At 37.7% G+C, this 13,366-nt stretch overlaps 1 protein-coding gene across 1 annotated transcript in view; it reads left to right on the top strand.

Moving 5' to 3' along the window:
• Positions 1-237: 237 nt before the first annotated feature.
• Positions 238-13,366, top strand: part of LOC127441959 (corticotropin-releasing factor receptor 2-like) — a 131,832-nt gene continuing 118,703 nt past the window's right edge. Inside the window, exons 1-2 of the mRNA XM_051699568.1 lie at positions 238-535; positions 616-735. Coding sequence (XP_051555528.1) covers positions 415-535; positions 616-735 — 241 coding nt within the window. The 5' untranslated portion in view covers positions 238-414. The remainder of the gene's footprint in view (positions 536-615; positions 736-13,366) is intronic.

Here is a 13,366-nt window from a genome sequence, read left to right as displayed (position 1 = left end):
AAAACTTTGAATTCTGAAATCGAAAACATGTTGATCATAAAAGAAATGTACAGTATTCAAGTAATTATTTTGCGTGAGTTGCATTTTTTAGTTCTTTTTCAATTACGTAATAGATCCGGGAAAAAAAAGCGTCACGTCATTGACCAATAGAATAGAATAGAAAAAATTAGAATATACAACAAGCTAAACAGAACTGAACGAAACAAACCTGAATAGATCATTATATCATTCTGTCAATCGGCGCGCGTACAGAACAATCCACAGATCGGCTTGAATTGGACAAGACTATGCGCTGTGACGCGCGCTCAAGGCGCACTTGTCATCTGTATCAAGTTGACAGGAAGACAGACTCGTCGCTGTTTTACCCACTGGAACCTTTACAGTATTACTGTCCGGTTTAACACATTTAAAATCATGGATGCATCCCTGTTTCAGTTCTTTATTGGGGAATTCGGCGACCCCAACTGTACTCTTATGGACGCTTTTCAGGACACTTTGTACGAGAATTCGTCTTTTGCGTTCATGGGTCTCGATGGTGCGGATTTCTGTTATTTGTTAACCCCTATGTTTCTTTTAGTGCACATGTGTGAACATTTGTTGTCTTCTTCTTCTAAGGTATGTACTGCAACGCCACCACGGATGAGATCGGAACTTGCTGGCCGAGAAGCAACTCTGGTCGAATAGTTGAGCGGCCGTGTCCGGAGTACATCAACGGTGTGAAATACAACACAACTAGTAAGTGCTTTTTCGTTTGGCTTTATGAAAAGAACGATTTTTGTACATAATGTTGCAGTAGATATGTTTTAAAACACTGTATTTGGCACCTTTTTGCTCCTTGTACGTTAAGAAATGTTTGTGGAATAGGTGCATGGCTTTGGGACAGAGACGTTTATTAATGTGCACAACTATTAACCTATATTTTTTTGAGTCTGTCCTTCTGTAAGAGCTGAAATATATCAAGAGAAGTGCACTGGAAAGTAGACAGACAGATAGATAGATAGATAGATAGATCAATATTACTGTAATATTTTCACTTTAAGTATTTGTATATAACATCACAAGAATGTGTATGCCTTTTAATATTTTTAGCTCAGCACTAATTATACATGATTTATTAATATGCATGACATGATATTAATAATGTAGGCAATAGTTTGTTCACCATTCTTGCTTCTCTGAGAGGACGACAATGTTACCTGCCCTGCCACATGCTCTTTACTTTAATGTGTGAAATGAAGCGGGGATGTGATGTTCTTTTACCACACACACACACACACACACACACACACACACACACACACACACACACACACACACACACACACACACGTTGGTGCAGCTATCATTATGAGGACTCTCCATAGACATAATAATTTGTATACTGTACAAACTATAGATTCTATCCCCAAACTCTAACCCTATCCCTAAACCTAACCCTCACAAAAAACTTTCTGCATTTTTACATTTTCAATAAAACATCGTTTAGTATGTTTTTTAAGCGATTTGAATTATGGGGACACTAGAAATGTCCTCATAAACCACATTTATAGCATAATAACCTTGTAATTACTAGTTTGTAACCTAAATAAATGTCCTCGTAAACCACCCAAACCCACACACACACACATGCACGTGCACACACACGCACGCACGCACGCACGCACACACACACACACTGTCCTCATGCTAACACTGTGTTTGTCTGTGATGCTGTATAACACAATCTCAGAGTATTTTTGTTAGACTCCAGACATGAAAGTGTGACAGACACATGTTGTGCTAACCAATGCATGGGTTGCTCTTGATGTATTTTGTTCATTACTTGAAATCTCAGAACATTCTCTTGTCTGTAAAGAGGCATCAGGCATGCTATTCACTAGTTTGGTCAAAGCAATGTTCTGTAGATCTGCAGTTATTCGACTTAAAGCTTCTAAAACAAAATTCAGTTATTTTTGAGAATCCAGAAAGAAGCTTAATTCTATATGAATCAGAGGAAACACTTCAGCTGAGCAGTGTTTAGCATGTTTTCATGTTTGTTAGAGGTTACATACATATTTGACTAATGTCATTGTGTGATTTCTGACTGATTGCCCTGAAAAACTATTTAACCCAAAATGACCAGTATTGTATATATAATATACTATAAATACACATATATTAGGTGTTCTTGCAATCCATGACCTCCTCACACACGTGCTCTTGCCGTGCACATACACTGTTTTTGTTTCCACATTCGTCTCCTGTTGTTTAGCAGTGATAACATCTTTTTCCAGTGTTTCTCCATGACAGCAATGGCTCGACTATGAGTGTTGCCACCTTGTGGACCCACTAATTAGTGCAAATAAATTCAGGCACATACTGTGCGCTCAGAGTAAGCGTGGTTACAAAAATAGGGCCACACACAGTCAGTGCTCGAACATTCTGCCGAACATGGCTTTACCTTGAGGAGCTATTTCTACCTGTTTTGTTGGAGTAGGCTAACCATTGGCATTGCTAGGCCAATTTTAATCAAAGCCACCCTAAAAATGTGTGACTCTGCAATCAGCACGCAAATCTGTGATCACCCACGATGCCCAGAGCTCTTGATTGCAGCATGAGACTGCTTTGGTGACTTTTATTGCCTGTAAAGACTGACTATGGTGCGAGCCAGTAGAATTCAAGTGCAGAAAGTGAAGGAGCATATGATTGGTTTGACCCACTGAACGAATATTCCCCTGAACGAGCAAGGATCAGGATCTGTTGACTGACTGAAGGAGAGGAGGAGACATTACGTTTGTTAAGAGAGAGTGAGTGACAGTATACAGCATGTAAAATAGTTAATAAGTCATCTGTTTATATCATTCACAATGTGAACAATTTATGAAGAGATGGAGACATATTCTGTATTGTATGTGTAACAAAAGTTTGATTGAAGCATATTGTTTTGCTTATAGTTTTTGCAGCCATTAAACATGATGATCGGATGATTAATCATTTGCATTACACTGTAGTTCAGGATCAAAACAGGTGCAGAAGACATACAGTATTTGATACAGTATGGTGTGTGTAATCCAGTGGTATGACTTTGTTTACATTGTATTCATTGCATAGCTGATGTCTGTGCTTTTTTAGCATTGCAATATACTTTTTTGTTCAAAACTATGAGGTGACACTGCATACATATAAACTGTGAATTTTAAAGAGAGAAAGAGAATAAGTGTGTCTCTTAACTGCTGCGGTTGTGTGCTCAGTTGAATTCTCATGTGCTCTATGCTCGCACAATGTGTAACTCTGTTCACTGGATTTATGTGACTTTCACATTAGAGGATAATATGGGGCTCCAAGGCGAATTTAAGCCTTTCATTTCTGAGCGTGGAATGAATAATTTCACTCAAGTTCACTCAAGTTCACCTTTTTTTTTTTTTTTTAAAGAATTTTAAAGAATCACTAAAAACATCTTTTTCACCAGTTTATAGTGTTCAGTGGCATGTCAAGGATAAAAATTACCCAAAAGCCCCATAAAATACAATAAAAGTTTTTATTTTTTAAAGTCTTCTGAAGCCATATGACAACTTTGTGTGAACACACCGACATTCATGTAATTATTTACTGGAACAAATAAATAAATAACATACAGGTTTAGGACAATAAGAAGGTGATTAAACAATGACTGAATATTAATTTTTTTGGGTGAACTAGTCCTTTTAGTAATCTGTCCCTCTGTTGGTGACCTGCTGATTACATTTTAATTTCAAATTTAATTGGCTCTCCATTCCTTTTAATGCAAATGCAAGCTTTGAACAACTGAATAATGTTACGATATTTTGTCATATTTTGATGAATATACACACTGAAATGAAATCACATTTGCCTGCATCCTTTAAACTGCCCTTAGGTTTGTTTTGAAGTTGGTGACATTTCCTCAATTTAAATCAATGGGACAAACCAAACCTGAAGGATTATCTTAATGCGTAAAATCCCTAATAGCGCAGTACTGTGCAGAGCCACTACCCAAGGCTCATCTCTAAACCCCCCTGCAGGCAACATCCGACCAACTGTCTTGCAAAGTAATCCATTTGATCCTGACCAGTGTGACTATAAACAGAGCAGGTCTCTCTTCACATGTGCATGTCATTTCTAAAGGGATGTGGAACAGGTTTCATAAACCCATCTGATCTACTGGTGCTTTAAGAAAGCCATCTATGTACCTGTGCTTTTTTTGGTATGAAACCAATTAGCTGATTTTAAGAACTTATAATGTAACATTAAAATTTTGTAATCTTCAAAGTACCATATTGCTAGTCTGAGCCTTAGAAGTCATGCTCACGACCAGGGCCGGTTCTAGACATTAAGAGGCCCTAGGCTAAATTTATGTTACAATTTGTGTTCAGGGTTCGGAGGGTTACTTTTTAAATGTAATCCATTAAAAATACTGATTACTTAGTAAATTATACAAATTTAAAATTAGAAAAAGATTCTATCAAGTCAGAGGATATCAAACATTTTTGATAATTTTGACCTCAGAGGAAATGTCGTAGTGTATGATGCTCCACGACTCAAATCTGAACTCATACAGTGAGCAGCCAATGGAAATCAGTGCATGGGCCACAAAGTAGGCTTGAGATCGATGCCTTTTTCACATTATCGATAATCTGAAAATTTTTACGATGATTATCGATATATATCGGGATTTTTTCAGATATAAATAAGGCTGTTTGTTGCACAATAATCTTTGTCTCTTCAGACATATTTCTCAACACAACTTTAATAAATTGTGAGTGGCAGGCTAAATTAAAGGAGATCGCACACCGGACACGTCTGGTGGATGATATGGCACATTCTAAAATTAGAAACAATTATTTATTTTCTACAAAATGTTCACACACACCACCAACGCTCAGCATCAATATTCTGAGGCGCCACAGAGCGCAACTCGCATAGTTTTCCATTAAATTCGACACAAATCATTATCAATGGACAAAGATTATTAACTCTAGCCATTGCTGGATGATCTATTGTTTATATGTATCTTTCATAGAGCCTACACAATGTATTTTCAGTTAAAGTATGTCGTTTGTTGGTTAGACAGCTTGAATAAAAACCTATTCAAGGCTACATACAGATACACTGTATAATAAAAATCACCATTTCTAATCCTTCACTGTGCGCAGTTACAACAGTTTCACTAACCAGCAAACTCATCAACATCACTCTGTTAATTCTTGAAGAAGTTCCAAAACTTTCGTAACTTTGGACTACCATCTCCTGTGCCACTTCATCTCGTCCTGTGTGTGTGCTTCAGTAAACTGTATATCGCCCTCTTGTGGCCTTCCAATGCCAGACTGTTAAACAGAGGCCAACTGAATGTTTTGGAACATGCAAATTGGGCTTCTAATTTAAATGTCGGCTAATTTAAATATATCGATGCTTCAAAAATATGTCAATAAAATAATGTACTGATCAGTAATCGATATATCGAGATTTTATGACATCCCTACCACAAAGTTTAAGAAACTTTAAGTGGAGTCTAACTGTTTGTTGCTTATATTTAGAATTTTTTGTTTGCACCATACTTGAAAAAAAATAAAAATAAATTAACGACACTGACTCACCTCAACTCACATTGCCGTGTCTAGATGCCATACTGGCTGTGTCTTCACACCCAAGAATGCACGCAAATGTGTTTGGCCTGTTTCTGTCACTGCATGTCACACAGAGGAGCAGCAACAACAACAGCAGCCGTTCTTGTATCCATGTGTGTTTACATCTGTCAGGCGTCTCCACAAACAGGAGACGCCTGGCAGGAAAAAAGGGCTTGGGCAGGTGGACAAAATTTGGCCTGGTTTGGAATGATTTGGGCGGGTTTTAAAATAATACAAATAACAAATTCCATTGCCCATGCTACTAAAATAAAGAAAATGCCTACACACACTAACATTTAATCAAATAGCCAGAACACTGATTGAAAGAAAATGTGATAAATCCTGTTCAGAGGAACTACGAGTTGCCAGGGACTATATTTTCTGGTGGAAGGATGACATTTAATGATTTTATTTGCTAAATATAACATTTTAATGAACATTTGTGTTGTTAATATTTTAATTATGTAGTGACCATTTTATAAAAGCAATAAGGCACTCGAGGCTGTGCCATATTGTGAATATAGTCATGGCTAAAGGGGTGGCCATAACCCTGACAACGGCCTTCAGCCGTGACTATATTCACATTATAGCACAGCCTTTCATGCCTTTTTGCTTAATTTAAACAACTCAAGTTTGCTGCTCCTGTGTGCACAGACCTGAACACGGAATCAATGAACATCAGCTGCATTCCGTTCTCCCTTACAGCTGTCTGGGAACTTTGACTTTTCTGTGTATTAGCCAATTCAACTGACTGTACAAAGATTTACAGTTATGTTCAAGTTGGAATTTGGAATGAGTCATTACAGATAAAGGATAGGACAGATTATGTATAACCTTTATATGTAAGGGATAATCCACTGCTATGTGTGTGTTAAACTATTTTAGATCAAATCAATCAAATCGAATCCCTTAATTGTCACAACACCATATCCACGAGTGTACAGGTGTGAAAATCTTGAGTGGATGCACGACGAGTAATGCACGATGTAGAGGCAAAGAACCACCCTAACGTGAAGCGGAGGTGCATTCAAATCATTTAATGCACACCTAGCTGTGGATTATCTCGCTTATACCATGGTCACTTTCCAGCATTGATTAGTTACAGCTGCAATTTATTTTTATAGTGCAAATTTTGACTGGAAGAATAAAAACAACAGTTAACTTTATCCACAGGTTGTTAGATCTAGAGTTCTGCCCGTTCTAAATCAGACACAGAGATAAAGTAGTATGATACGTTTTATGGAGACCAAACACTCTTTAAAAACTGTGAATTTAAATACTCAACCCAGAAATAATAATAGCCACATAATGTAGAAGGGTTGGCACTACTCAGAACATGTAATATTCAATTCCTATTCCTTGTCATTTTCACATTAATGAGGAAAAATCTGTGTTGCTGACACGACAGTTGTTAAAGTTACACTTACTGTTCGTGATGAGATGACAATCATCAAAAATGCTCTAATTCTACAGACTTTGACCTCTTAGACATCCATATGGTATCCATTAAGGCTGCACGATTGATTGAATTAAGAATAAAATCGCGACGTGTCCTTGCTCGACTTCAAAACAGCAAAAGGCTGCATGTTATGAAACAGTCTTCATTCAGAGCTTCCGTCAGCGATGTGTGATCACGGGGCAACTTCTAGCAGCTATATGCACACATGTGGAGCAGGGCAGCCATTTTAAATTATGTTTATCATGTTACAATTTAAATCGTATTGCCTCGTCTTGCCGGACCTCCTCTACCCCTTTGTGCAAAAATGCTGAATTTCAAACCATATTTTCCTTACAAGCAATTTGGGTGAGTAATATGGGGCTGATGAACAGTGTTGTCTTTTCCATGTTTCCTGTAGTGCTTCACAGTTGTTTTAAGACAACATTTCATGACTTGATGATGTTGTTTTGTGATGTAACGTTTAATCCCATCTCTGAGACTATATTTGCGTCTGGAGTTCATATGAACAGAGGCATAAAACTCTCGCAATGTGTAATCATGGAGGACAGCAGAGTAGGTGCATTAATATACTGTAGAACGGTGATTAAAACTGGATTTACCTTTGCATTAAATGGTTTTAAGGCATGCATTTCAGCCAGTCAGAATCAGACCATGGTAAAATACATATTAATTCATAAAATGTTGAATACCCAAAACATAACTTCAATCTTAGCACAACAACATACTTTCATTATTTGGCTTCTTGATATGGCAGGGCAGAATATTGATCTCTTTCAATGTGTGTTTATCTACACCAATCAGCCACAACATTAAAACCACCAGCCTAATATTGTGTAGGTCCCCCTCGTGCTGCCAAAACAGCGTCAACCCATTCTTCTCATCACAATTATACAGAGTGGTTATATGAGTTACCGTACAATTTGTCAGTTCGAACCAGTCTGGCCATTCTCTGTTGACCTCTCTCATCATATAAAAAACACCATTTGGAGTAAATTCTAGAGACTGCTGTGAGTGAAAATCCCAGGGGATCAGCAGTTACAGAAATACACAAACCAGCCCATCTGGCACCAACAATCATGCCATGGTCCAAATCACTGAGATCCCATTTTTTCCCTACTCTGATGGTTGATGTGAACATTAACTGAAGCTCCTGACCCATATCTGCATGATTTTATGCGCTGCGCTGTTACCACATGATTAGATAATCGCATGGATGATTGTTGGTGCCAGACAGGCTGGTTTGAGTATTTATGTAACTGCTGATCTCCTGAGATTTTCATGCACAACAGTCTCTAGAGTTTACTCAGAATGGTGCCAAAAACAAAAAACATCCAGTGAGCGGCAGTTCTGTGGACGGAAATGCCTTGTTGATGAGAAAGGAAAACAGAGAATGGCCAGACTGGTTCGAACTGACAAAGTCTTCGGTAACTCAAAAAACTGCTCTGTACAATTGTGTTGAGAATTGTGTTTTAATATAATGTTTTACATGTTTGCCTATGTCCGGTTTATCTTCCTTTTAATTGCACGGTATGCTTTTAAAATTGTTGTTCTACTTGTCCAACATGGAAGTCATGTGACAGGAATAAGGAAGTGTTTGATAAATGGTATATAAGGAACCAGCATGGAACAAAAATGGGGAGGTGGTGGTTCAGCGAACATTGGACTAAGATAGGACTGTGGGGTACTATCAATTGAGGATCAAACTCTGTGGAAGTACTTACCTTTTCCAGGAATGTTCTCCTTGGGTTGGATTACACACACATTTTTGGATTTAAAACAAAAACGAAAAACAAATACACCTCATAATATCACCTCACAATCCCCAACGTGCCTCAACGGCTTGAGGATGTCAACACTGGAAGCGAATCCCATTGTTTCTATTCTAAATCTTGCACACAATAAACATTTGCAACATATATTCTATTTTAGGCATGAAAAGGTCTTTATACGCAGTTGTAATCATTACATATAATTTCTGTTATTAAGGAGACCCTACGGTGAAATATAATAGCAGATCTCAGAAACCTAAATCATTAACTCCCCTTTTGTGTGAGCAGGTGGTTTGAAAGGTCAGGCCTCATTGAAGTCTGCTTTGAGGTTTTTAATGTAACTAGTTAACCAGAATAATCAACTGAGCAAGTTGTTATAGTCAATCTAACAGAGAGATCACAGATTTGGAAGTAAATTACAGTCTCACTATGCCATGACTCAGAATATCACATTTGAAAGAAATGCCATTATTATTAGTCTTTCGGCTCAGTAGTTTACTCAGTAGTGCCTCTTTTATAATGAACAAACCCATCCAACTCCCTGTCCTCATTACTGCTAATGTCATTATTCAATAAAACAAATGTATGCATTAAAAGGTGCCTCACTAATTGCCAAATGGATTCAGTCTTTCTGCTACTTTATTTTTAATTAGTTTTGAGATGTTCTGATCCTTATGAAAGCCATTTAGAATGTTTGTCATAAGATTATAAAGTTTGTGACAATATTTTACCAGGAATCAACTGTTTGACAACACTGTTGTTGACAATGACATCTCTAATAAGAGTATAGCAGTTGATAGGAGTGACTAATCTTGCCTGGAGTTATCTGATTATTAATCAGCTCAATGCAGTCATGCATTACAGCTGACTCACTTTCAGCTTTGCCCGGCATGACTTGAGCTGGCTTGATCATTTAGGGAGATAGTCTCCCCTGTGGGATAAAGTAGCATCATTGTGCTGAAGAGCCACTGGCAGTGTTTGTGATTGCGTTTTTATGTTTGAGTTCACTCAAATGAAAATTCGGTCATTATTTACTCATTCCAAACCTGTAGGCTTGTATTTTTTTTCTTCTGTGGAACACAAAGGGATAATCTTTAAAGAAACCTAATTTTTGAATCTGTATGTAAATTCGATTTTAGAGCTTTGGCAGAGCATAGGGTTGCCAACTGTCCCGTATTAGACGGAACGTCCCATATATTCGCCGAAATGAAGATGTCCCATGTGAGACGCCTATTGTCCCGTATTTATGCAGCAAAACGATCGAGGGGCCGGACGGCGAAATGTCCTGTACTGAAGCAGCAAATTGCTCAAGGGGAACCCTCAAGTAACTGTAAAGCTGAAATCAAACCATTTGTCTTTTTAGTTGTTCTAAAGGGTTTAACCTTGGGTTAGGATTTAAGTGCTTTCTGTTTGACCTTTATCCAGTGCTTATTGTGTGCTTCAACATGTAACGACTCTTTTATCATGGTTTTACATCTCAGTAACTGAACTGTCATTAATCGCATTTGATTACATTTAATGCAATGGCTCTTTTGCTTGCATCTCCTGTCAACACCCCCCTAATAAAATAATCCTTATACCAGATACAGTACACTCAGATGTGACAGAAGCTTGTACCATCAGCACTCCATATAAAAATAAATGTAACTGGATTTACTGTTAGCATTTTTGTGTATACAAGGTTGTCTCCACCTCTCACATTTTTTACAGTTTGGCTATTTCAGTTCAAATGTGGATCAGGCACATTTTCAGAGGTGCTGTTAAACTCTCTGGGTTTAACAGAATTAACACAGTCCCATAGCAGTGCTGGTGGTGAGTAGAAAATGTAAAAATAGATTGAGCTGATAATAATGGCTATAATTAACCGACCCCTCTCATCTCTTGGTTAGATATTTCTCTCCTTGAAGGTTCATTTCCAGCCCAACAATCAGCCAACCCTCAAATATGTCATCAATTATTAGTTGTCTAAAACCTAGCTTCTCGTACGTCCAGGCCTACCTACAGTAGGGGTGAGCGGTGTGACCAAAATCTTAGATCACACAAGTAATTCTACTGTATTCCATGGTAACGGTATACAGTATATCATAATATACTGTATGTTTTATATATTAGGATAGATAGGTAGTTGATAATTCTTCTATGGACTTTTTGTATCAACATTGAGACTTTAGATACAAAATTTATATCCATTTTTAAGGGATAGAGTATTGACCTGTTTCACTGACATCACTTTTGTGACCATCAGCAGGAGGAAACAATGGTGGTGAATGGAAAAACAACCGTAAAATGATCTCAAGAAAAACATGCTTTTGATCCTTGCAAAGTCCCGGGAAAGGTGTATACAGGTCTGAGGTCAGCACAAACATTGCCAAATTTGACTTTCGTCGACATTTAAATATATTTTATCCACGATTTACCTCGGTACAGTGGTGAGTCTGATGTGTGACTGGTGAGTGCACACACCTACCGGTACATTGCCGTGAACATCTCTCATTCAGAAGTTGAAAATATTTGTGTTGTTTTCTGCTCTGAATTGGTCAAAATATTACAAAACGTCTGCAATGATCCCGACTGTATGAATGTAAGAGCTGCTTTTAACTCATGAATAACACACAGAAAGCAACCAAGGGATTTTAACTTATTGATGTTAACATTGTATTCAGGTAGTGTGAATAAAGTCTGTGCTTCATGATCTTATGGTGTGTTGTTTAATGACTGACATTACTATATACACATTAAATATGTACTATACACTCATCAGCCACTTTATTAGGTACACCAGTACATCTATTTGTTCATGTGATTATCTAATCAGCTAGTCGTGTGGCAGCAGTGTAATGTATAAAATCAGGCAGATATGGGTCAGGAGCTTCATTTAATGTTCACATCAACCATCAGAATGGGGAAAAAATGTGATCTCAGTGATTTCGACTGTGGAATGATTGTTGGTGCCAGACGGGCTGGTTTGATTGTTTCTGTAACTGCTGACCTCCTGGGATTTTCACACACAACAGTCTCTAGAGTGTATAAAGGATGGTACGAAAAACAAAATCAAAGAGTGAGCGGCAGTTCTGTGGACGAAAACAACTTGTTGAGATTGGTCAACGGAGAATGGCCAAACTGGTTCAGAAAGACTACGGTAACTCCGATAACCGTTCTGTACAATTGTAGTGAGCAGAATAGCATCACAGAATGCACAACATGTAAAAACTTGAGGTGGATGGGCAACAACAATTGAAGACCACATTGGGTTCCACTTCTGTCAGCCAAGAACAGAAAACTGAGGCTGCAGTTGGCCTTCCATTTGTGTATCTCAGCAAAGATTAAAAGATAAAACTTTATTAAAAGAAAAATTAAATTTTGTCTCTGGTAATTAAACAGCAGTATCACCTTTTCAGGATTGATAAATAGAAAACATTTTTGCTTGCTTTTGCGGCATCCCACAGCACGTTGAATGTATATGGATTTTTGGTCACAAACATGGCGGCGCAGTCATACAGTGACGTCACATAAAAATCAGGTCAGTATCTTAAAGGGGCCATGACATGAGGAATCAAATTGTCCTTGAGCTTTTGACATATAAGAGGTCATTGTACTGTAAAAACATGTTGTAAGTTTCAGAACTCAAAACTTCCTCCTCACTGCAAAAAGAGCATTTGTAAAAACCAGGCTGCCAAAATGGCTCGTTCTCTACTTCCCCCACTTTGTGATACCACATTGTGGTAGACGTTTGAACCTGACTGCCACCACAACAACACATTACCTTTAATCACTTACGTAGCCCACCCAGTAGCGGTGAGCATTGAGATGGCAAGAAGAGAACAGGGCTGCGTTTCCCATTAACGATTAATCTTAGCAGTTAAGAGCATTTTCTACGAGTGATTCTACTATCGTTCGTTATTTTTTATGTGCATTTCCCAAAACTGCACTTAACATGAACGAACAAGGACGCGTTTTATGTGCTACTTAAGAGAGACACTGTCCGTGTGACAGTACTGAAATGTGAATTTATAATACTGCTTATCATTGTAACTTTATTATATTTGTGTTTAACTTTACAATAATTTGTCATTTATCTTGCTAATATTTGTTTAAAAATATTTTCTTAAATATTTTACTTAATTAACTACATATTTACGTATTGTTTTACAATAATTTTGTGCAGAACGATCTATTTCTTTTACACAATCTGCTTCCATAATCAGGTGTGCATGTATAATATTTCATTTTCACAAATTTTCCTCGATATAAAAGCTTCCAGGATTAGTGAAGACAGCGGAGGCCCCGTGCATGATCTTGCTAATTACAAGCATTCATTGAATATTACGAGGTTCAACGTGTTTTCACGCAGTGCAAAATAAGAATACGTTTAGAAGATGCGCTTTATAGACATTCACCAATGATGCAGAGGTCTGCTCTTTACTCCCAAAATTGATAACGGTGACAGTTATGCTGCATGCACGGTGCTACACAACTTGTAGTGCTGGTGGGAGAGCCTTTGGGTCTCAGATAGGAAG

Source organism: Myxocyprinus asiaticus, chromosome 6 (genome assembly GCF_019703515.2).
Source record: "Myxocyprinus asiaticus isolate MX2 ecotype Aquarium Trade chromosome 6, UBuf_Myxa_2, whole genome shotgun sequence".
Taxonomy (NCBI): domain Eukaryota; kingdom Metazoa; phylum Chordata; class Actinopteri; order Cypriniformes; family Catostomidae; genus Myxocyprinus; species Myxocyprinus asiaticus.
Note: the sequence above shows the minus strand (reverse complement) of the source record. Positions and strands in the feature narration are given on the sequence as shown.